The sequence below is a fragment of the Buteo buteo genome, chromosome 11 (assembly GCF_964188355.1).
Source record: "Buteo buteo chromosome 11, bButBut1.hap1.1, whole genome shotgun sequence".
NCBI classification, from domain to species: Eukaryota; Metazoa; Chordata; class Aves; order Accipitriformes; family Accipitridae; genus Buteo; species Buteo buteo.
The window spans coordinates 27075690-27099168 of record NC_134181.1 but is presented as its reverse complement, the minus strand read 5'-3'; the positions used below and the strand labels follow the sequence as shown (position 1 = coordinate 27099168).

At 69.6% G+C, this 23479-nt stretch overlaps 4 protein-coding genes across 11 annotated transcripts; 1 reads left to right on the top strand and 3 right to left on the bottom strand.

Annotated features, from left to right (window-relative positions):
* Window positions 1-440: 440 nt before the first annotated feature.
* EFNA4 (ephrin A4) lies at window positions 441-6059 on the bottom strand. Its single transcript, XM_075039566.1, has 6 exons — window positions 5909-6059; window positions 3257-3549; window positions 2361-2429; window positions 2141-2200; window positions 1797-2056; window positions 441-1698 (listed from the first exon to the last, which is right to left on the bottom strand). The coding sequence occupies exons 1-5, from the start codon at window positions 6022-6024 to the stop codon at window positions 1968-1970; spliced, it is 627 nt and encodes a 208-aa protein (XP_074895667.1). The 5' UTR covers window positions 6025-6059; the 3' UTR covers window positions 441-1698; window positions 1797-1967.
* Window positions 6060-6889: 830 nt separating this feature from the next.
* ADAM15 (ADAM metallopeptidase domain 15) lies at window positions 6890-14903 on the bottom strand. Of its 8 annotated transcripts, none has more exons than XM_075039559.1 (25): window positions 14662-14903; window positions 13737-13840; window positions 12981-13057; window positions 12537-12615; window positions 12363-12439; window positions 12111-12288; window positions 11977-12039; window positions 11825-11893; window positions 11541-11710; window positions 11381-11465; window positions 11165-11265; window positions 10908-11085; window positions 10645-10740; window positions 10351-10546; window positions 10172-10280; window positions 9949-10099; window positions 9802-9879; window positions 9614-9725; window positions 9352-9490; window positions 8934-8987; window positions 8572-8677; window positions 8046-8114; window positions 7719-7790; window positions 7430-7551; window positions 6890-7052 (listed from the first exon to the last, which is right to left on the bottom strand). In XM_075039559.1, the coding sequence occupies exons 1-25, from the start codon at window positions 14771-14773 to the stop codon at window positions 7001-7003; spliced, it is 2649 nt and encodes an 882-aa protein (XP_074895660.1). In that variant the 5' UTR covers window positions 14774-14903; the 3' UTR covers window positions 6890-7000. The 8 variants fall into 8 exon arrangements, with proteins under 8 accessions (XP_074895660.1, XP_074895658.1, XP_074895659.1 ...); XM_075039557.1 differs by having other exon boundaries at window positions 11165-11313; window positions 14662-14902; XM_075039558.1 differs by having other exon boundaries at window positions 10645-10737; window positions 11165-11313; window positions 14662-14901.
* Window positions 14904-15728: 825 nt separating this feature from the next.
* Window positions 15729-19450, bottom strand: DCST1 (DC-STAMP domain containing 1). The gene is made up of 16 exons (XM_075039339.1): window positions 19384-19450; window positions 19172-19297; window positions 19021-19095; window positions 18793-18921; window positions 18571-18710; window positions 18317-18494; window positions 18006-18149; window positions 17731-17852; window positions 17497-17654; window positions 17224-17323; window positions 17035-17130; window positions 16828-16954; window positions 16607-16723; window positions 16348-16490; window positions 16116-16229; window positions 15729-15974 (listed from the first exon to the last, which is right to left on the bottom strand). Exons 1-16 carry the CDS (start codon window positions 19448-19450, stop codon window positions 15729-15731), a joined length of 2082 nt encoding a protein of 693 aa, XP_074895440.1.
* A 44-nt stretch (window positions 19451-19494) lies between these two features.
* On the top strand, window positions 19495-23408 carry DCST2 (DC-STAMP domain containing 2; the record flags this gene model as incomplete). The annotated part of the gene is made up of 15 exons (XM_075039338.1): window positions 19495-19930; window positions 20024-20194; window positions 20324-20425; window positions 20542-20736; window positions 20840-20905; window positions 21019-21232; window positions 21319-21476; window positions 21579-21743; window positions 21858-22025; window positions 22118-22218; window positions 22298-22428; window positions 22606-22721; window positions 22794-22887; window positions 22982-23221; window positions 23309-23408. Coding segments are annotated over 15 exons (2457 nt in total), but the record flags the coding sequence as incomplete, so codon positions are not given.
* Window positions 23409-23479: the final 71 nt, after the last annotated feature.

Genomic DNA, 23479 nt, shown 5'->3' with positions numbered 1-23479 from the left:
TATGGAGGTCTCACAAGGCATGGTTGCCCCCGGCACCCCTGCACGGGGGTCCCGCAGGGCACAGCCACCCAGCATCTCTGCATGGGGGTCCCACAGGTCACCATCACCCCTGACATCCCCACATGGGGGTCCTTTGGGGGATGTCCCCACCCAGTATCCCCACATGGGTGTCCCTCGGGACATGGTTGCTCCCAGCATCCCGCATGGGGGTCTCTTGGGTACAGTCCCCCCCAGGATGGTATCACCCCCACCTGGAGGGGTCCCACAAGGGACAGTCTCCCCAGCACCCCCACATGGGGGGGTTCCCACAGGGCATGGCCCCCCCTGCACCAGGCAGCCTCTAGGCACCATTGCGGGCCCAGGCCCCGTTGTCCCCCATGGGGACGGGGTGCCCCTACCCATGCAAGGATGGGGTGCAGGGTGCGGTGGGGGAAGGGCAGGCAGCAGTGCGGGGGGGAGGGGCGCGGCGCGGTCGATGCTTTTGCTCAGTCTCTTGCCAAGCAGTTTCTCCCGAGAAGCCATAAAACCTGTCTGACGTGCCCAGCACCACTGCGGCAGGCGGCCGGCAACGCCTGCGTGGGGGGGGAGCCGTGGGGGCCCGGCTGCTGGCGGCCCCATGGGGAGCTCAGCTCCAGCTGGGCCCCCCTTGAGGAGGGTGGCGGGGGGCTGCACCCATGGGGCAAGGGGACAGGAGCCACTGCAGGAGCCTCGAGCAACCTTCCTGCCAGCAGGCAAGCCTGGGGCATGCCACTGCCGGCTCCATCCCACAGCTGCCAGCTGCACCCGAACCGTGATCCCAGCAGGGACCCGGCTGTGCCATGAGATCGTCCCCAGCAGCAACTTGGGTGCCCCGTCGGTGAAAGGTGAAACCCCAACTGTGGCCCCTGCAGCCCCCCACTTCACGGTCCATCCTAATGGGGTATGCAGTGGGCGGACGGACAGATGGATGGAGGACCACCACCCCGCGGGAAGCCCAAGCCCAACTGAGGGCAGCAAGCAGGACCAGGGCGCCTGGCTGGGGGCTCTGGGTGAGCGACCCCCAATCCCATCACCCCCTCACACCTGTCCCATCCCAGGCGCCACTGGCCAGCTCTGGGTCCCGCTGCCAGGCGCTAATTGCAGGCAGCTCATCTGTAATTAAAGCTCTCCCTGTTACATGAGCTGACATCTCAATATCAAATCGCTGCAATTAAACCCCTGGCCTCAAAGGTTGTGGTGAGAGATGCAGGCACCCCCAGGGGGCAGCTGCCCTGGCCCGTGCCCCAGCATCCCTGCAGGGATGGGGACCGCAGGCAGGTGGGCACAGGCAGGAGGGGACCACGGGCAGCGTGAGGCCAGGGGTGGGGGCTTCAGAGCCCGAGGGCACACCGATCTTGCAAACACTGTATTGCTCGGCTCAGTCACTACCAGGGGTTAAAACCAAACCGAAGGGGCCGGTGACGGCATGAAGGAGGGCGTCTTCCCAGAAGACAGATCGGGTGTCCTCGCCAGAGGACAGCGGTGCCTGGAGGAGCTGCCGCCTCGCTCCAGGGCCTGGGGGTCCCTGTCCCCTGTGGCGGGGTGTCCATGGGGGAAGGCACAAGATGAGGCGACGGCCCTGGGGCAGAGCAGGCGTCCGTCGAGCTTTGGGGAGCCCAGCGCCGGGGCAGGGCGGCCGGCAGGGCCGATGTGCGTCGATGCCGGTGGGAAGCGAGGTCCCTGGGAGGGAGAGAGCCCCGTCAGGGGAAGCTGCAGCAGCAAGGGGGACGAGCCCCCGGGGGCACCCGCTGTCCCCGAGCCCCTCGCTCCACCCTCACCTTCCAGGGTGGAGCTCCTGGCCCCGGCTCGGCTCTGTGGAGGTCCGGCGGGTGAGTTGTGGCCCAGGGCTGCTGCATGGGCTTGGCGGGGGGATGGCGGTGGAGGAAGAGTCCGGAAGCAGGCGGTGGGGCAGAGGAGCCCATCTCCCCACCACGGGCAGCACCGGGGTATCAGATCCAGAGCAGGGCCAGGAGCGTGAGCGCAAGGCACGGGGTGCGGGGCTGCAGCGGGGCTGCGATACCCCGGGCGGGCACCGCGTCTGCCAGAGCAGGAGCAGAGGTCAGGGTGAGCCAGCCCCCAGCCCCCCACCAGCCCCCAGTCCCCCTGCCCGCCCCATACTCACCCTCCGGCCCCCCGTGCCCGTGAGGCTGTGAATTGGGAACCTCCGTCACTGGCTCCAGTGCTGAAACAAACCCCGACGGTGTCAGTGACCGGCTCGCCTGGGGCACACAGTGTCGCCCCCGAGGCCCCCGGTACCCCCCAGCAGGGACCAGGCTGCCCCAGAGGCAGGGGAGGGGGACCCCCAGACTTTTGGGGCGCAGCCGCCCCCCAGCCGCACTCACTGGTGTCTCTGCAGCAGACGGAGACGCGCAGCTTCAGGCAGCGCCCGGCGCTCTCGGGGCTGGGGACAGCTGGGCAGAGGGGACACATCAGCGGATCCCCCCCTTCGGCACGGTCCCCCCAGCCCCAGCCGGGCCCCCCTGACGGCCGGGCCGGGCCAGAGCCGGGCCTGGGGCGCCCCCTCCCGGCGGACGGCGGGGCCGCCCCCCCCCGGCTCCACACCGGGGCATCCAGACTCCCCCGTGCACCCCAACCCCCCCGCGCCCCACCCCGAGGTGTCCAGACCCCCCGTGCATCCCGACCCCCCTGCGCCCCATCCTGGGGCATCCAAACCCACCCCGTGCACCCCGACCGCGGGGCATCCAGACCCCCCCCCGTGCATCCCGCCCCCCCCGCACCCCACCCTGGGGCGTCCAGACCTGCCCCGTGCACCACGACCCCGGGGCATCCAGACCCCCCCGTGCACGCCAATCCCCCTGTGCACCCCGACCCCAGGGCGTCCCGGCTCCCCTGTGCCCCAGCTTCGGTTGCATCCAGGGCCCCAGGGCAGCCGGACCTTCCCGAGCACCCCAGCCCCAGACGAGTCCAGATCCTCTGTGCACCCTGACCCCCTCGTGCACCCCAGTCCTCCCCAATGCACCCCAATCCCTGTTGCATCCAGATCCCTGGTTGCATCCAGACCCCCCTGCGCACCCCAACCTGTTACATCCAGAGCCCTGGTGCAGCCGGACTCTCCTCTGCACCCCCACCCCACTTGCATCCAGATCCTCGCTGTACCCCGACCCTCCCTTGGGCCCCAAACCTGGTTCCACCTGGACCCTGGTGGGACCCAACCCCGGCTGCGCCCAGTCCCTGGCACAGCCGCCCTGCTGTGCCCCAGCCCCCCCGGGTGACTCACAGATGTAGTAGTAGGTCTCCCCTGGCTGGAACTCGAAGCCAAGCGAGAAGGGGGTGAAGCGCTGGATCTTCTCTGAAAAGCGGACGGGCCCGAAGGGCGCCTGGGGCCGGTTGCACTCCCAGCGCTTGAAGGCGCCAGGGGTCTCGTAGCATCCGCGGTAGCCCTCCCGGTCCACCATGAAGAGCGTGAAGGTCTCTGCCCGGCCGGCGGGCACGGTCCCCTCGTAGTGTGGGCAGTAGATGTCCAGGTAGTCATTGATGGCCACCTGGATGGCGTAGTCGTCCCGCAGGAACCTGCAGGGCAGGGCATGCCGGGGAGCAGGTGCCGGGGGTCCGGCTGTCCCCTGAGAGGGACACCCCACTACCCCCCGCCCCAGCAGAGCAGGTAGCCAGGCTTTTGCCAAAACAGCTACAGGGCACCCGTCTGCTCCACACAACCAGGCATCAGCTCAGATTAGCCGCAAGCCGCTGGAGCTGAATGGGCTCGGCTGCTGCAGTTGGGGGGACCCCAGCCGCGCCAGCCAGGGCACAAAGCCCGTCGCTCCAGGCACTCGCCTCACCGCCCTCGGTGCTGATCGGCGCTGACACGCCGGCGGGGGGCCGCCCCGCTTGACACCTCCTGCACTGACACGGTGCTTGCAGCGGGGCAGTGGGCCGGGGCAGGGGGCACGGGGGACTCTGCCAGCTGGGCAGGCATGGGAGGGGGCCCAGCACGGGTACCTGCACAGGCAGGCACAGACGCGGTGGCTGGGATGGCATGAGCTCACGCCTGTGCAAACAGCACGTGCAGCCAGACCAGGGTGGAGCAGACACCTCTGCAGGCACACACACGCGTGCACACACATGCACACACGTGTGCATGCACACACACACACACATGCACACACTTGGTCCTGCCCGCCCGGGACAGGCGATGGAACAGGAGCCCCTCTCCCTCTTCCCAGCCCAGCAGGGCAGCAACCTCCGCCCTGCGCCCACGTCTCCTAACCAGCCGGATCCTGCCACAGCCTGGGCACAGCCCAGCCCAGCAGGGCCTTGGCCTCACTGGCAGCACCGTGGCACGGATGGGGCTGCCGAGCCGCTGCCCAGCTGGCAAGGTCACCCCAACCTGCCACAGAGAGCCCCAGGGGTCGGCTCCAGCCCCCTCCTCCCACCCCGGTGCAGGCACAGGCAGTGTTTACACCAGACGCAGATTCCTGGCAGCTGTGGCAGAGGCCGGCACATTAATCACCGGGCCGGCAGCACTGTCGAGCTGGGGAGGCTCAGGCCCCAGCAGCCCCCCCCCAGGCCGGGGGCTCTTCAAGGACAGGACGGGGCACAGGCTTCCCGCTGACTCAGAGCATCCTACCAGGTGACGCTGGCCAGGACGAGCCCAGGCAGGGCCGAGGGCTGCCAGGGGCCAGGGACCTGCCCAGACCCTGCGGAGGGGCACGCAACCCCCCCACCTTCCCAGGGTACCCACGGGTGGTGGGTTTCCACACCTCCCATCTACAGGTCCCCACTACCAAGGGGTGCAAGGCAGCATTGGTGCCCCCAGCCCTGCCTGGCGCCTGCCTGCCCCAGCCCAGCGGGCTCAGGTCACAAGACTCCCCGTGGGGGAGCGCAGCCCCCAGCACAGCACCCTGACCCGGCCTCCCCGCGCCCCCCAGGCCCTGAGCAGCGCCGAGCTGGGAAAGACCTAAAATGGAGGAGGCTGGGAGGAGGAATGGGGACGGACCCCGGCCCACCGATGACAGCAGAGCCTGCGGGCAGCACCCCTGGCTGGGGCACAGGCTAGGCTGTGCCCGATGGCAACCACCAGTGGGGACATCCGCCGTGGGGACCCGCAGCCCTGGCAGTGCCACCCACTGGCTTGATGCCACCCAGAGTGACCCCAGGCTTGGTACCCACTGACCACAAGTGCCCCATGGCCAGAAAGCGTGCTGGGGCTCGGTGCCACCAGGGGATGCACAAAGCTCAGTACCGCCAGGGATGCCCAGGCTCAATACAGGTTGGTACCACCGGGGACTTGGCACCACCAGCAGTGCCCACTGGCGTGGTAACACTTGGGGCTTGGTGCCACCAGGGCTGCCCACCGGTGGGGTAACACCCAAGAGCTCAGCATCACCTGGGGGTACCTGCCTGCTCGACACCACCCAAGGCTCAGTGCCACCAGCAGTGCCCAGTGGCTTAGTACTGCCCAGGGCTCAGCACCACCGGGGGCACTTGCCAGCTCGGTAACACCCAAGGGTGCCCCGTACAGCCCAGTGGCTCGGTACCCCTGGGGATACTCACCGGCTCAGTACCACCCAGTGGCAGCCGGGGCTTGGTGCCACCGGGGGTGCCCGGTGGCTCGGTACTGCCCGGGGCTCAGTACCACCGGGGGTACTCACCGGCTTGGAAACGCCCAGGGGTGCCCGGTGGCTCGGTATCACCGGGGTACTCACCTGCTCGCTACCACCCGGGGCTCGGTGGCGCCCGGTACCACCGGGGGCACTCACCGTCTCGGTATCACCCGGGGGCGCCCGGTGCCCGCCAGCTCCGCCCCGCCCGGGAGCCCACCGCCCGCCGTGCCGTCCCGCCCCGCCCCGACCCTACCGGCGGCGCGGGCCCGGGGCTCGGCAGGGCCCGGGGCGCACAAAGGCGGCGGGGCCAGCGGGGGCGGCGGCGCTACCTGGGGTTGCTGCCGTTCCAGTGGACGCCGTGGCGGAGGCCGCGCACCGGCGGCGGCGGCGGCGCCCAAAGCAGCAGCGCCCAGAGCAGGAGCCCGAGCAGCGGCGCGGGGCGCATGGCTCCGCCGGCGGCGGCGGCGGCGGGGGGCGGCGGGGCGGGGGCCGGCGGGGGGCGGGGGCGGCCCGGCCCGGCGGGGCTCGGCACGGCCCGGCCCGCCCCGCCAACTTCGGGCCAATCCGCGCCGCGCCGCCGCCCGGCAACTTCCCCGAGTGCCATTAACCCTTGGGGGGCGGCACCGGCACCCCCCGGCACCGGCAATGGCCCCGGCCCCGAACCGGCCAGCCCCGCACCGACCGGTACCTCCGGCATCCGGCGGCACCGGCGGCACCGGTCCCCTCCCGGTACCCCCCCCCACCCCAACCTGTTCCCGCCCCAGCCCCGCGGACATCGACCGGCACCGGGACAGGCGCTGCCCAGCACGGCCCGGACACCCGGGACCGGCAACACCAGTTGCTCCCCGCGCCCGCTCCCGGCCTGGCAGCAGCACCCACCGGCACCGGGCAGGAGCGGCGGGACCCGGGGGCGGGGTGAGGGGGGGGGGGGGGGTCACGGCGCCGATCCGTGCACACGGGGCGGCTCCTGTACAGGCGGGGGGGGGGGGGGGAAGGGGGCGGCTCTTGCACACGCGTGTGCCCCTGCACGCGGGGCTGCTCCTGCACACGCGTGTCCGCGTGCACAGGCGGAGGCTCCTGCACGTGCCCGTGCCCACGTGGCTCCACGGGAGACCCCCCGCCCCCCCCGGGGCGGCTGCGCGCACAGTCGCCGCCAGGGGGCGGTCGCGGCCGGGTGGCGCTTCCTGCACGGCGGGAGGCGCTTCCGGCGGCCGCCGCAGGGGCTGCCGGGAGTTGTAGTCCCGTCCGCCCGCACACACACACCCCCCCCCCCCCCCCCCGGGTCCCCGGTCCGGCGGAGGCAGCGCGGAGGCAGCTCACAGCCCCTTTATTGGCGTCGGCGGGGGACAAGCGGGCGGCGAGGCCCCGCGGGGCCCAGGGCGAGGCTTTCCCCGCGGCTCCAGCGCTGTGGCGGCCGCGGCTCAGGCCTGCCGCTGGGCGCCCGCGGGCGGCGGTGGCGGCGGTGGGGCCGGCCTGGGGGAAGAGAGGCGGGCAGTGATGGGGCTGGAGCCGCACCACGGCCCCGTGCTCGGCCCCCCCCCCCCAACCCCCAGCCCCCTACACCGACCCCCTGCGGCCCCTCAGCCCTGGCCCCTACAGCCCCCACTTGCACCCCGCTCTGGCCCCCCCACAGGCCAGGCCCTTGCTCTTGCCCCCCCCGCCCCCCTCCAGCCCCCACCTGCACCCCACAGCCCCCCCACTCTGGCCCCTACAGTCCCCACTTGCACCGTGCTCTGACCCCCCGCAGCCCCCCACACCCCTTAGCCCCCCCCCCCTTCAGCACCATATAGCCCCCCCAACCTGGCACCCCACAGCCCGGTCCTGCCCCACCCCGCTGCCGCCATGCTCACCTGGAGGGAATCACCGTGACGTAGGGGTGACCGGGGGGTGTCTCACTGTGGGGAAGCGAAGGCCCCGGCGGGTCCAAGGGCAGTGGCCGCTGAGGCGGGGGGGGCTTGGCCGGACCTGGGGGCTACAGGGCAATCGGGGTGTCAAAGCTCCGGCACAGGCCAACCCCCCCGCTGGGCTCAAGGGGGCCCAAATCACCTCCCTTGCCTCAGGAGAGGGGCAAGGGAAGGCCCGGCCCAGGTTCACGCCGTCCTGCTCCACACGCTGGTGCCACCGCCGTGCCGCCATTACCTGAGTGCCTGGCACGACGGGGTCCGCAGGCAGCGGGCGTGTGGGGGGAGGGGGCCTGTCCGAGGGGGGGGCCTGGGCAGAGAGAGCAGGGACAGTGAGACAGCTGGGGGATCGGCGGCCGCAGGGGATGAGCCTCCCACCAGGCAGGAGGTTTTCTGGGGGTCCAGGGCTCTCCTGTGGTGGGGTGTTGGCTCTGCCAGGTGGTGGGCACTAGGAGCCGAGCCGCGGCCCACAGGTCCCCAAGAGCTGATGCGCAGCCAGGCATGCAGCGGTGGCCAGTGGCCAGGGAGGTGCTGCCCGGGACCCCCACCCCAGCCCAGGCATTACCTTGGGAAGAGGATCTGGTGGGAGAGGCCGCGAGGGCGGACCGGGCCGAGCCGAGCCGAGGGCAGCCGGCTGCGGAGAGAGGGAGAGGGGGCAGGCGTGCCATGCAGCCCTGGAGCAGGGCAAGCCGTGCAGCATGCAGAGACCCCCCTCCCACCGCGAAGCAGAAACCCCCCCCCCCCAGTGGGCGGCTCTGGGGCTCAGACCCCCAGCAGTAGCCCCGGTTCGGATGCCCGCCACGGCCCCTGGCTGGGCACTGATCCCGGAGAAGCGCAGCCAGTGCCAAGTGCGGCACAGGGCATCGGAGCAGCACAGTCCAGGGCTGTGCCAGGCTGCTCCTGTCCCAGGGCGCCGCGGAGTCAAACCATGCGGCCCCGCACGGATGGATTCTCAGAGCTGGTACCCGGGCATGCCTCCTCGGCAACAACCAGACCAAATCCCGGTACCCACGGCAACCACAGCCTGTTACCACAGTGACAGCACCACCCTCGCCAACAGCCCCCTCCATCCCCAGCCCCCCAGCTCTCACCTTGCCGCTGTGCATGACCTGCAGCTCTGTGGCCTGATGCCGCTGTGGGGGCCGGGGGCGCTCGGGGGGGCCCTGGCTGCCTGACCGGGGCTCTGGCTGCGAGATCCTGCAGAAGGAGAGGCAGGATCAGGCCCCGCTCGCTCCAGGCAGTTGGGGGACCCCACACGGCAACCAAGAAACACTGACACCAGCAGAAGCCCAAGAGAAACGAACCCCTCGGCACCAGAAGAGGTGACACCCTGCACCCCAGGGCTGCCCCACACCCCACGGGCACTGCCAGGGGAAGATCGCAGCACCGGAGGCCTTGCGAAGCAGGACGGCTCAGGGACAGCCCCACGCCCAGGCTCCAGCAGTGACGTTACCCGCTCCAGCCGTCTGGGGCTTCTGGACCCAGGAATCGGGCCTGGGTCTCAGCGCTGTGGGGAGAAGAGTGGGGGGCTCAGCCCAGGGCTGGGGGGGAGGGCAGTAGGGGGGAGGAACCGCGGTGACATGGGGCAACGATGCACGACAGGATCTGCTACCTGTGCCGGGGGAGGGGGGGCAGGGATGCAGGCGGGCACGCACGCACACAGACTTGTCACCTGCACGGGGACACAGGCATGCACACCGCTGGGTCAGCCACCACGGGACACATACACACATGCAAATGCACATGCTTACACTCCGCTTACCCGCCACACACGTGTGCATGCCCACATGCAGGCCTGCAGCTCCAGTACCTGCTGCAGCACACACATGCACAGAGGCATGCGTGCCACCTGTCCCCGCCGGTGCGTTTACCTGTACTGGCAGGAGGTCCCCTTGCTGAGCTGGCAGAGGCGCTTGTGCAGCCCAGTGCGGCGGGTGCAGCAGAGCCCCAGCGCCAGGGCCAGCCCCAGCAGCGTGATCAGCAGCAGGGTGGTGGGCAGGGTGCTCCCCCCTGTGGAGAGCGGCACGTCAGCCCCCCCCCTGCACCCCATGCTGGCTCTGGCCGTGCCGGCCGCACAAAGCCGCCGCACAAAGCCCCATTCTCCAGGCGGACGCTGCCTGCCTGTGCCCTCACCTCGCTCCAGGGCAGCGGGGCCACTGTCCTGGCTGCCCCCCGCACCAGGGCTCTCGCAGGTCGGGGGGGCCCAGCCCTGCTCGCAGTGGCAGTGCCCGTGGTTGTTGCACACCTGAGTGGGTGACACCAAGTGTCAGCCTCTGGCAAGGTCCCCACCTCCAGCACCCACCCCCCAGCCCCACACTCACCCCGTGCCCGTGGCACTTGCTCTGGCACTGCTGGTCACCCAGCACGGAGACATCCTGGCACTGGTGCTGGAGGCACACCTGCCCAGGGGACAGGGCATCAGCACTGGGTGAGCCCCCTGGCCCCCTTCCCACCACCCTGGCGCTCACCTTCCCGGGACCACAGGCAGTGCCGGGCAGTACCATAGCCGCATCGCTCACATCCTCATCCCCAGGCAGGAGGGTCCCCTGGCAGGACCCTTCTGGTCTGTCCCCGGGGGTGCTGCCACGCTGGCACTGCAGCATCCCGCAGCCAGCATCCCTGCAGAGACAGAGGGATCAGGGACAGGGCAGGATGGCGAGGGGCGGATGGTGAAGGGGGGACAGCGCTCACCGCTGGGTGCAGGCGATGTAGGAGCCATTGGGGAGCTGCCCGCAGTGCCCACGTTCATTCGCTTTCACGTTCAGGGAGGCCATGCAGGAGCTGGAGACGGGGCCGGCGCCTGCAGCAGGGGAGCAGCAAGCCTCAGCACCCCCACCCAGCCCCTCGCCCCCACCCCGGCCCCGCCGTACCTGGCCCCAGCAGCTGCTGGCACTGCCCCTCATAGGTGGCACAGGTGCCACCGTAGCAGACCGCCCGCCCGCTGGCGCAGGGCTGCCCGTCCTGCAGGAAGGTGTCGGGTGGGCAGTGTGGCGAGACCCCATCACAGAACTCGGGCAGGTCGCACTCGCCCAGGGGCGCCCGGCACAGGTGTCCAGCACGGCGCAGCTGTGAGGGCGCACAGTCAGATGAGCAGGGACCCTCAAGAAACCCACCCTAGGGAGCGGCTGGAGTGCCAGCCCTGCCAGCTGCCGGTCCCTACGCACCTGGCAGTCCTGGCAGCAGGCGTCCCCTGTGGCACACTCGGCCCCAGGCATCAGCTGGCAGGCGCTGCTGTTGCAGCAGGGATCAGTGCACTCCTGCTGGCAGAGGGGCTGCAGTGAGCGGGTGGCACCGGCATCCCCCCTGCCAGCCCCATGGCAGGGCCAGGACACAGTGTCCCTGGACAGAGCCATGGCATGGGCAGCCCCAGGCTCAGGAGAAGGGGAGGAGACAGGGGGGACCCCAGCCCACCCAGAGCCTCCCATACCATGCTGAGGCCGCAGTCACAGCTCTCGCCTGGCTCCAGGAAGAGGTTCCCGCAGTAGGGACTCCCGGCCAGGCGCTGGGGCTCAGGGACGTTGGAGAGGCACCAGCCGTGTCCCTGCCGCAGGCTGCGCTCCAGGTCCTGCTGGCTGCAGTTGCTGAAGCTCAAGCCAGGCGTCAGCCTGCAGAGCCAAAGGGGGGCTGGTGAGGTGGGGAGGGGGCTCGGCCCTGGCCCCCTGCGGCCCTGCCTGCAGCCCTCACCCCGTGGGAGATGCCATGATGCAGCCGCGGTCCTGCCGGAGGTCGCTGCAGTCGCAGAAACGCCCAGCGCCATCATGGCGCATGCCCAGGTTGTGCCCCAGCTGATGGGCCACCGTGGAGGCAACGACGAGGACGCTGACCGAGTGATCCTGCCGGACAGGGCAGGTCAGGGGGGGGCCAGCGGCAGGGGGATGGCGAGGGACGGGGCGTACTGACCATGCTGACCCCTCCAGAGCGCGCAGGGGAACACATGGAGGCTTGAGCCGACATCCCCACTGAGACGTCATCAAAGTGGGCGCCCCTGAGGAGAGAGTACAGGGGTCAGGAGAGCTGCCTGTGCGCCTCAGCCTCCAGCCCCATCTAGTCCCCCACTCACGTGAGGAGCTGGGCGTTGTCATGGGGCAGCCGGGGCAGCAGCTCCTCCTGGCGCCAGCGCAGGAACCGCTCCAGTGCAGCCCGGGCACTGCCGCCCACCGTGAACCTGTCGCCCTCGCTCCAGACCTCCACCGCCAGCAAGGCCACCCGCAATCCCAGTGGCTGGAAGAACTATGGGGTATGGGGGGTGGTCAGAGACCCCCAGCACCACAGCAGCAAGGGCACAGCGGAGCCGAGCACCGTGCTAGGACGGATGGTGCCCGGCGGGTCGCGGCGGTGACTCACCGCATCCACCTGGTTGGCGATTTCCAGGGTCCGAGTGCGGACACGTTGCAGGCTGGGGTAATTCTGGAACTGGGGGCGCAGAGAGGGGCATCAGGGAGGCCGGCGGGGGAGCAGAGCAGCCCCTGTGCCAGGGCCGTCTGCCCAGCACTCACCGCAGTGTGGTCCACCACCATCACCAGCTCCACGAACCACTGCTCTGCCACCGCCCGCTTGCCCTGAGGAAGAGACGGGGTCAGGGCATGGGCAAGGGGACCTTCTGGCGGGGCAAGACCTGTGGGTGACCCACCCTCTGTGGCCCAGGGGTCTCCATCTCCTCCGCCCGGGCCGGGTCCAGGGGGCCCTGCCCGCAGGCCCGTGGCACCAGCCGGACCTCCCGTGGCCGGTACACGACATGCTGCCCTGGGGGGCTGCCGGCATCCGGCTCTATCCCGTAGCTCCTGGTCTCCGACAGCCAGAGGTGGCCACTGAGGAAGGGGAGAGGAGGCATCAGCGGCACAGTGGGAGCCAGGCTCGGGGACCGCTGGGACCGGGGGCTCACCTGAGTCCGGTGCAGGCGCAGAGGCTGGCCCAGGAGCCAGGGAAGCCCCGCACCATCCCCCGGTAGCAGCAGTGCTCCTGCAGCAGAGAGAGGGGAGTCCAGAGCCAGCCCCATACTGGGGTCCCTCCGGGGCTCAGAGATGGCCCTCAGGGACACGATGCACCCAGGCCCTACCTGCTCGCTGGTCTCCTGCGTCACCCGCGTGCCATTGGGCAGGTAGTAGAGCAGCGCCCCAGCACCCAGCACCAGCTCCCTGCAAGAGGCATGCGTCACCGCCGCAGCAGGGACCCCCAGCTCACCCCACTCTGAGCATACCACTGATGAAAATGGGGACCCTGGTACCTCCCACCCTGCTGCAGGCACACCTTGGATGGAGACAAGGTCCCTGGGACCCCCACCCCAGGTGTACCGTGGATGGAGTTGAGGAACAAGGGACCACCGCTCCATGTGTGCCACAGATGGAGAGAGGGTCCCTCAGACCCCCACCCCTTGTGCACCATGGACAGAGACAGAGCCCATGGGACCCCCACCCTGCATGCGCCATTCATGGATACAGGACTCCCAGGGACCCCCATCCCATTCCCACCCTTGCTCTGCGCCAGCCAGCCACCAACTCACCAGTTTTTCTCCAGCTCCAGCACCAGCTGTGTCCCCTCCAGCTCCAGCAGGACCTGCAGCTGGGCAGGGAACCCCCCCTACCACAGGCAGCGGTTACAGGACCCCCCCTGCCCCAGGGGACCCGACTCTGCGCCAAGCTGCGGGTCTCCTCCCATCCCCCCCCCGCCCCCGAAACGCCGTGACCCCCGGCAGGGTGTCGGCAGGAGCCCGGGGGACCTGCCTGGCCCTGGCACGTGCCCGGAGGGAGGGGGCGGAAGGGATCCCCTGCCCACCCCGGCCCCCGCCCTCACACCCCGCAGGAAGGGTCCCTCCCTCCCGGGCTCATTGTGCTGGGGAAGGGGGGGGTCAGACAGAGCCGGGCCCCTGCTCCCGCCGCCCCCCGCGCTTCCTGCCCGGTGCAGGGTGGCGGAAACGCCAGAGAGACTCCCAACGGCCGTGGGGCGGGCTGGGCCCTTCCGCCCCAGCCGGGAGGAGTGCCGGGCGCAGGGTGGGTACCCCGACCCAGCAAGGTCCCTCCCGGCATCAGGACTGGAAGGGAAGGAGGATTTGCTGGGGGCCCCCTCCCCGCTGCCCCTGGGGCGCCCAGAGGCTCCGGGTGCTCCGATCCCCAGGGACATGGGACCAGGGGACCTGGATGCCGGGTTTCCTTCATCGGGAAGGGGGCAGGAGGAGGTGGTGGGGTGCAGGCAGCTCCCACCCCACTGTCACAAGCCTCTACGTGGCGCAGGCTCCCCAGGGATGTGGGTGGGGGCTCACCTGGGTTGCCTCTGCCAGGCTGAGCTTCTGGCTGTCCCTCAGGACCCAGGGGGTCACATGCCAGGAGTGTCCCAATTCTGCATGGCGCTGCCACGAGCTGTCACCTGCACAGGGCCCAGAGCTGCTCCGTCACAGCTTTGTCGCCCATCACATCCCGGCCACCCCCCCCCAGTTACCCATCACAGCCCCGGCCCCTGTCACAGCCTGGTCCCCACAGTTGCCCATCAGAGCACGGCCCCCCAGGGCCAGGGCAGGGGTTTGGGGTGGGGAGCCGGAACAGGGGGCTCCCACGCTCACCCCAGCAGCTCCCGGGCTGTCCCCAGGCAAACCCCTGAGCATCCCCCAGCCACACCACGCAGGAGGCTGGCTCCCAGCGGAGCCTGGGGGACGCCTGGAGGGGACCCCACGGTGGGAGGTGGCAGGGGGATGGGGAGCGAACGCCCCCGCCTCGGGATGGGCTTCCCGGGGTCCCCTGCCAGGCCCTGCGTCAGCCCCAGCCCAGCTGCCCAGTACAACCAGCTCGGGGACCGGGGGAGGGCTGGGAGGCCCGGCCCAGCAGCCTCAGAGTCCTCCCGCAGCCCCCCGCTTCCTCCCGGCTCCCCGGGGGACCCCCGCCCTCCTGGACCCCGGGGGAGGCTGGAGGGGCAGGGGTCTCCCCCGGACCCCGCTCCTCACGGCCCCACCAGCCCGGGGAGCGCCGGTCCCCACGGCGCAGCCGGCTCCGCGGCGGGACCGAACCGCCGTCCCCGAGGCGGAGGAGGCACCGAGCATCCCGCGGGGCTGCGACCCCCGCACGGCCACCCCCCAGCTGCTGCCGGTCCCCGGGGGGTCCCCACGCGATGCCCTGCAGGAAGCGAGGAACGGACCCCCGCAGGCCGGGGCGGGGGGGGGACACGGCCCGCCGGGACTCCCCGGCCCCGCTTACCTGCGCCGCTCCCGTTGGTCCCGGTGCTGGCGGCGAGAAGCAGCCCCGCGGCGAGGAGGAGGAGGAGGAGGAGGAGGAGGAGGAGGAGCAGTCGCAGAGCCTGCACCCCCATCGCCCCCCCACGCCCCCCGCAGCCCGAACGGGGCTCGGCGGTCCTGGGCAGGCGGCTCCCGAGCTGACCCGCCGCGGCCGCCCCCGCCGCCGCTCCCGCCGCGCATAGCACCGCCGCCGCCGGTCCACCCGGCCCGGCCCGGCCCGGGAGGAGGAACTTCCTGCCCGGCCCCCGCCCGGCTCCGCCCGCCGCCGCTCCGCCGGCGACGCCCGGCCCGGCCGCCGCGGGGGCGGGGGGGTGGACGGACTCGGGTGGCCGCGCCTCGGAGGCGGCTCCGTGTGCGCCGGGAGCCGGCTGCCACTGACCCGGTGCGCTGCGACGGAGACCCCCTGCGCTGCCGCTGTGGAGTGGGACCCCTGCCTGCTCCGTCCCGTGCTCCGGAGATCCCCGCCTTCATCAGCCCACACAGCGGAGACCCCCCGCCTTCACCATCCCATGGCCCGCAGAGCACTGCCTTCCTTATCCCATACAGCGGAGACCCCCGCCCTTGTTACTCCATGCACCAGGCAGCCCTCCCTTCGCCATCCCACGCACTAGAGACCCCTGCCTCCATCACCCTGTACACTGGAGACCCCCCCCTTTCCCACCCTGTACAGCAGAGACCCTGGCCTCGACCATCCCATACACCGGACTCCCCTGCCTTCACCACCTCATGCATCGGAGACCCCTGCCTTCATCGCCCCGGGGTCCACCGGAGACCTCCCCTTCACCACTTCATTCGGTGGAGACCCCCACCTCCATTGCCTCATACGCTCGAGATCCCCACCTTCCCCAACCCATACATCAGAGACCCCTGCGTTCCCCACCCCAGACAAAGAAGACCCCCCACCTTCGTCACCCTTACACCCCCTTTCACCACTCCCCACACCAGAGACCCCCACCCCCACAGATGCACCCCACAGACCCCACTTCACGCCGTGCAAGGGGGAGTCACAGCCTTTATTGCCAGGCGCCCTCAGGCTGCGTACCCTGCATCCTCGTCGCTGCTGTCCTGGGTGAGGCTGGGGTCCCCAGGGGTGCAGGCGAGGCACACGCTGCCCACCTCCCTCCAGCACAGCCTGCAGTACTGGGCACCACAGGCAGGCACGGGGCAGACCCGGTCCTGGGGGGTCACGGGCACCCCACACACTGTACAGCTCTGGCGCATCCAGCGGCGCAGTCGTGGCCAGCGCCGGCAGCACCACTCCAGCAGCAACGTCCCCTGCCGTGGGGCCGGGACCGTGTGGGGCTCGGGCCAAGCGGCCACCCCACAGGGGAACAGACCTGGGATCAGGGGACAGTGAAGCGCCCCTGCCCTGGCACCCCGGTGCGGTCCCAGCCCCACGTCCCCATCCCTGCTCACCAGTCCCGGGTGCTGCCGTGCCCGCCGGGCGATGCGCTTCCGCTGCCGGTGGATGAAGCTCTGCCGCTGCTGCAGCAGCTTGTTGTAGAAGTAGAGCACGCGGCTCTTCTCCCGCTGCCCCAGCAAAGACCATGAAGGGGCGGCCAGGGGCACCAGCCCACCCCAAAAACTGCCCCCCCCAGCCGAGCCGGGCTGTGCCAGGCCCTCAGCTGGTGCTGGGGCTGCCGCTCACCTTGGGGAAGTAGAAGGCAGCGATGGCGCGGCGCAGGCGGTACGTGTAGACCTGGGCCAGGCAGAGCAGCGCCAGCACAGCCAGGGGCAGGCAGCTGCCCACGTACTGCTGCCTCGTCATGCCCTGGGGCTGCGGCAGGCAGGCTGGGGACAAAGTGGCAGCACTAAGCCCCCCTGAGGAAAGCCCCCCCAGTCCCTCTCGCAGGCAGGGGTGGCCAGGCCATGGAGCTGGGGGGGGCCCATCCCCTGAGGGGGCTCACCGAGGTTGGACGTCTCCAGCTGGGTGTCGGAGGAGGTGTTGAGGGCCCCGATGGTGCTCCGCAGGAGCCGAGCCATCAGGGACGTGCCCGTCACATGCACGGCCAAGTGATGGCTGCCTGTGGGACAGGAGCATGTCGGGGGGGCGGTTGTGGGGCTGGGTAGGAGGATGGAAGGGGGGATGACTGTGGGGTGCAGTGGGGCTGTGGGGCCGTGGGCTCACTGTGGAAGGAGTACTGCACGAAGGAGTGCTGCTGGATGATGCTGAGCATGGTGAAGAGTGCGTGGTCCAGGCCGCAGGCGAGGAGGAGGAGGAGCAGGGGTGGGATGCACTCCAGCAGCTCCAGCACCTGCGGGGAGCAGGGTCTGCCACAGCCTGGCCCCCAGCCCTGGCCCCTCAGCCCCCCAGCCCGCCCCACCAGCCCCTCACCATGCTCTGCAGCTCAGGTGGCTGCACGGCCAAGCGGCATGGGAAGATGACGGCTGAGACCTCTGCCCGGCGCAGGGGCAGCAGTGTCCGCTTGTGCTGGAGGAGGGGGAGCGAGGTGGCTCAGTGCAGCTCCCTGGGACCACCCACTGGGGGTGGGGGGGCCGCCTGCCACCCCTTCTCCCCCCTCACCTGCTTTCTGCGGCGGGCATCAATTTGGCGGAAATAGGTGGTGACATAGAGGTTGTCGAAGCAGATGTCCTGGCAGTACTGCTTGGTGTAGGAGAAAGCCCTGGCAAGAGGGGGGGTCCAGGCAGGGGGGAGGGACCAGCTGCAGCCCCCCAGGCCCCCCCCCTTGTCTTTATGCCCCCCCCAGACCTGCTGCCAAAGGAGGCCCCCCACCCCTCCATGCCCTGCAGTTGGCACAGGGGTGTGCCCCCCCCACCCTCCCATCCCAGGGCTCACGAGATGAAGACGAGGAGGAAGGTGCAGGAGAGCAGCAGGCGGAAGAAGGAGACGGCCTGGCCCAGGTGGGCACCGTGCTGCTGCAGGTGCGAGGTCACCTCCTCCAGCAGCTGCTCCGCTGACACGTTGGCACCCAGCAGCATCTCGTGGTGTTCCTCCTGCAGCAGAGGGACCATGGGGCTGGGCGGGATCCGGCCCCCACCCTGGCCCTGGGCAGAGGGGACAGACACCCACCTGGAAGACAACGCTGGCACTGAATTCCTGGCTGAGGTTGCTGACGGAGTTGTTCACCAGGTCGTACATCTGCCCAAAGTTGCCCTCCACCGGGATCTTGTCCCAGCACCAGCTGTGCATGACTGTGAAGACAGAGCGGGGATGGTGCTGGCAGAGCCGGGGCCCTTGGCCATCGCCCTGGCACAGGCTGCGGCTGCCATCCCAGGGGGCTGCAGGGGACACAGCCAGAGCCACCTCACCGAGGGAGGACAGCAAGCGTCCCACACATCACCTACTCTTAACGATGTGGCAGAGGAGCTTGAATTTCATGGGCAGGCAGAGGAGGTGGCTAATGAGGGGCACAACCACTCGTGCCATGCAAGCATCATGCTTGGTGTTGAACCAGTCCCGGCAGCGCTGCATGCCCAACTCGATCACATCTGGGGGGGCAGGAGCCCTCAGCTGCCCATGCACCCCCAGACCCGCTGGCCCAGAACACCGTCCGGGGTGCCCTGTGAGGCCAGCAGCGAGGGGCTGCGGTAGCCCCATCCCCTGGCCAGCCACTGCCTGCACCGCATGCTGCCAGCCTCCTGCCGACCCCACTCACAGGTGCAGCGTAGTTTGGTCTTCATCTCGTACAGCTGCTGGGTGCTGGGGGCCAGCTGGGGGTCTGAGTGCTGGCGCTGCCGCAGGTCATACCCCTCCTCGCTGGCCACCTCCTCGTTCAGCCCCACAAAGGCGCGTGAGATGTTCTGCACCTCGGCGTTCAGCGTCTGCCCGCTCCGCTGCCGATGGGGGACACACAGGCTCGGCCCTGCACCCACCGCCCCCCCACCCACCCACCCCGGCCCCCTGCCTCACCGCCATGTCCTCCATCACCCTGCGCAGGGGCGCTGTCGACACGTGCCAGAGCTGACGGCTGTGGTTGACCTGCAGCTCCGCCACGCAGCCCAGCGAGCGCGTCACCTCCTCCAGGTTGTGCCAGATGTTGGCCACAGGCCCTGGCACCAGCAGGGGTGGCTCAGACCCTGGCTGGCCCTCAGGACCCTGCTGGGGGGGACAGGGATGCAGGGGGGACCCTACCTTTGTAGATGGCGGCGAGGACAAAGGAGAGGACGTAGACCCGACCCTCCTTGCCCAGGAATTTGGGGGCCACGAGCAGGCTGGCACAGCGAAAGTGGGGGGATGTGGCCCAGCCCAAGGCAGTCACCCCTGTGGGGAGCAGAGAGTTGTCCCCACGGTCCTGCAGAGACCCCCCTGGGGCTCCCAATGGCCCCCGTTACCCCAGTCCCCTCCTGTCCCCATCCTCACCCGCTAGCCCATAGGAAATCTGCACCTTGCGCATTTCTGTGATGTTCATGGGGGCGATGAGGAGCTGGCAGAGCCCTGAAACACCACAAATGTGCCCTGAGCCCCCCGTGCCACTGGCCCCCTGCCGTGCTTGACACCGGGGCACACTCACCGAGGCCAAGGAGGGTCCCGACACTGGCACCCAGGAAAAACTTGTTGGCGCAGTACTGGTCTGGCTGACTCCAGAGGAACCGGCTGCACGGGGCGGGCAGCAGCGCAACCACCACTCGCTTCAGGGCTGGGTGGGGAAGGAGGCATCAGCCCTGCCTTCTCCTGCCGCCCATGGGCAGCCCTGGCCGGGAGCGGGGCAGGAGGGGATCTCACTCGTGTTGGGTGGTTTCTGCCTCCTGCTTGCCTCTGTCCCAGCCAAGCGCTCTTGCCCAGGGGCCATCACTGGCTCCACGGCTCTGTGCCTTGTCCTGGTGACAGTGGGGTGCTCCCCTGGAACCAGTGCATTGTGAGCTGCCCATTCCACCTGCCGTATCCCTGTGCCTGGAGCCTGGGAGAGCACCAGGAGCCTGGGAGAGCCAGCCCAGCATGGGGCTGGTCTTGTGGCTGGGCAGAGCCCTGCAGGGGCGGAGGGGCTGGGGGAAGAGCCCGTCACAGCGGTCTGGGGGCAGGTGGCCCCGGCAGATGCGCCAGCCGGAGGAGGCCAGCAAGGCGCGGGAATTAGCCCGCAGTGCCAGTGGCTTCATGCTGGGCATGGCCCTGGCCAGCCTGTATGGAGCTCTGGTGCTGCTGGCGCAGGGCCACAACATTTGGTATTGCCTGGTCACCACCATCAGCCTGGGCGCGGGGCTGGGGCTGGGCATGGCCTTCTCTGTCAAGATGCGGGTCACTGTGCTGCTATCGCTGCCCCACATCTTCACCAGTAAGCAGCTGTTGGTACCGCCGCTGGGAGCCAGGGGAGTGCCAGGGGGGTGCCAGGTCCCAGCTGAGCCTCAGGACCCCCCTGTCCTTGCAGGGGAGGGGAAGATGCTGATGCTGATGCTGGCACTGGGCATGGCCATGCAGGGCCCCTGCACCAACATCCTGCACAACTTCTCCCGGGCTGCCGAGTCGCTGTCGTGCGGGGCCGAGCTCGCCCTCAACCAGACAGCCGAGCGGCTGCAACGTGCCCAGGAGCCGCTGCTGAGTGAGAGGAGGGGCCGGGGGGATGCGGTGGGATGGGATGGTCCCTTCCCAGGGGAGCCCCAGCAGCACTAGCCAGCCCTGGGCTGCCCTCGCCCTTCAGGGTATGGTCAGGGATCACCCTTCTCTGCAGACGTGCTGTCCAAAATCAAGGACATCGCCCAGAAAGCCAAGGTGGTGGGCGACCATGTCCGCAAGTTCTTCCGCTCCATCATGGACTCCGTCAGCCACGTCGGTGAGCGGGGGTCCCCGAGGGTCTCCCCATCTCCAGCACCCCCCCCTCCTGCTTTCAGTCTGTCCCTATCCCCGTTGCCTGCTGCCTGTCCCTCAACGCTTGCTCCCTGCCCACAGCCCGAGCCCTGCACAATGTCTGGCTGTGGCTGGCGAACATGGGCAGAGTGTGCAACCACGAGCTGGGCACGCCGTACCGCCGCTGCCTGCGCCTCTTCGATGAGGCCAAGGACAGGTGTGAGCGTGCCATCCCCTTCCTCTTCTTCCTCTGCTACGTCATCATCATTTTCAGGCCCCTCTGTGGTCTGGCCAATGGTGAGTGGGTCCCTGTCCCTCTGCAGCAGGGGTGGGAGGTGGCGGGGTGGACGCATACCCACCACAGGGGCCTCACCCTGGCAGAGACCCCTCCTCTCCGCAGTTGCCCTCCTCTTCTGCATCATCCCGCAGTACATCCAGTCCTTCCTCAAGAGGAAAATCGGAGACCGTGAGTATCCCAGTGCTGTGGCGGGGTTGAGGGTCCCTCTCTGCCCTGCCTCTGCCCTGTCCTGGCTTTTGCCCCAACCCGCAGCACCACATGGCCCCTTGTCACCCCCATAGCCCTCAGGGACGCTCTGGACCGCGTCCACCGGGAGTTCGAGTTCAACATCTCGGCTGTGCACCGCTTTGACATCAGCCTCAATGCCAGCAAGAGCCTGGGGGAGGTGGCCCTGGACATCATGGAGGGCGTGCGCCTGCGCCTGGAGCCCATCCGCCAGGTCCTGGGGCTCTTCATGCACGTCTCCTTCTGCGCCATTCTCTACATGTACCTCCAGTGAGTGGGCTGGGGTCCCGCTCCGGCCCCCCCGTGGGGACGGCAACCCAGTGTGCCAGTGCCTAGCATCCCCCTTGTGTCCCCAGGGCGCTGCGGTACCGTCACCGATACCTGCGGGATGACACCTTTGACAACGTTTACATCACACGGCGCTTCGTGGAGCTGGATCTGTGGCGGGCGGAGCAGGGCAAACCCACCGTGCTGCCCCTGACAGCCTGGGAGAGAGGCCGCTACATCGCCCCAGGTCAGCCCCACACCCGGGGGAGCATCCCCCAGGTGAGCCCTGCAGCAAGGAGCCGGGGGGTCCCGGCACCGCACGGCCTCATGGCGCTCCATGCCCGCCCAGCCGGGCTGTGGTTGTCACGGCAGGAGCGGCGACAATACGGGCTGCAGCTGGTGGGGGTCCTGCGCCATGTGCTGCTGGGGCTCAGCATCGTCCTGGCCGACTACAGCCTCTTCTGGCTGCTTGACCTGGTCCAGCACCAGCTGCGGGGGGAGATCGTCGCCAGGGGTGAGCAGCACCCACCATGCTGGAGCAGCACCCTTGGGTGCTTTGCTGGCTGGGGGCCGGGGCTTTGCGGCAGCAGCTGCCCCGTTCCCCGGGACTGAGCTGTGCACCCCACAGCGCCGGCGGTGCTGGGTGTCAGTGTCAACGGGACGGGCTACACCAGTGACATCTTCCGAGACTTGGTCTCTGCCTTCGGCGTGCTGCAGCAGGGCAACATCTCAGTGCTCTCCCAGCGCTGCATCCTCCAGCCCGTGGAGCCCGACTACAGCACCTACATCAGCATGGGTGACTGGGGCTGCTGCACCCTCAGCGTGCTAGGTAGCGGGGGGAGGGTGCAGGGGGGGTCACCCCTGCGTGACTCATCCTCTTCCCACCAGGAATCCTGTATGGCATCTGCCTCTTCATCGCTGTCTTTGGCAGCTATGTGGCACGCCTGCGCCGGGCAGTGTGTGCCGCCTATTACCCATGCCGCGAGCAGGTGAGAAGCCCCCCCCCCCCACCACCTCCCCATGCCCCCTCGGCAGCCACCTGCCCTCACCCCACCCCTGCTATGCCAGGAGCGCACAACCTTCCTCCACAGCACCATCCTGGCACGGCGGGCAGGGCTGGCACGTGCCCTGCGCCAAGCTGTCATGCAGCGTACGGCCGACGCCGGGCAAGGCAACCTGCTCCTATTCCTTACCTCCAGGTAAGCTCCCCTGGGGAATGCATGCATGGAGTTGGAGCCATCCCAACCCCATAAGCACCTTGCTGGGCATTGCAAAAGGGCAATGCCATCCCCGGGGGTCCGCAGCAAGGGCAAAGCCCTTGCTGCGGACCCCCGGGGATGGCGTTGCCCCATGGAGCATCAACTCCCTGCCGGCAGGCTGCCTACCTTTGCCCGGCTGGTTCAGCTCTTGGGCATCCAGCAGAAACGCTGCCTGGCCTGTGGGATGGCGGAACAGCCGGATTTCATCGCATGCATCACACCCAGCTGCAAAGGTAGGAGCTCCCCCAGATGGGGGACACTGCCCTCAGAATTTCCCACCCCTCTCACGGCCCCGTTTTCCCTAGGGTTGTATTGCACTGAGTGCTACCAAACCCTGAACAACATCTGTTCCATCTGCATGGGCCCCCTGAGCTACCGGGACACTGGAGACGAGGAGATGTGAGCAGAGGGGTGCAGGGAGCCCACTGGAGTCTGGTGGGGCTGCAGTGGGTGGGGGGGTCTGCAGCTCACCCCCCCCGCCCCGTCTCTGCAGGGACTCCAGCGACGAGGACACGGTGGGGCTGTGGCTGGGAGCTGTGCGGGCGCTGCGGGGACAGGAGCAAGGGCGGCTGCTGCAGCAGCACATCCGCAAAGTGGTGGGGGGCCAAGGGGGCAGCCGCCGGCTGCCCCCTGAACTGGCAGCCCGGCTGCGAGCCCAGCTGAAGGAGGAGGCGAGCGGGGAGAGCGACGGGGGCAGCAGTGGGGTGGATGGCGAGGACAGCTCGCTTTCCAGGTGAGGGCTGGTGATGGGGGTGGCGATGTCCCTGACGTGCCCTGGCACTGGGGGTGCTGGTCACCAACACTGCTCTCCCCACCCCAGCCTGGACTTCAGCTACCAGGACCAGCCTGAGAGCAGTGGCAGCGAGCTGGAGGAGGTGATGGCCCTGCGGCCGCCCAGCAGCCAGGGCAGGGCCCGGTGACGGCAGGATGGTGCCACGCGGCGGCGAGGATGCGGGACCAGGCTCTGGGGTCATGGCTGGAGCCTGAGCAG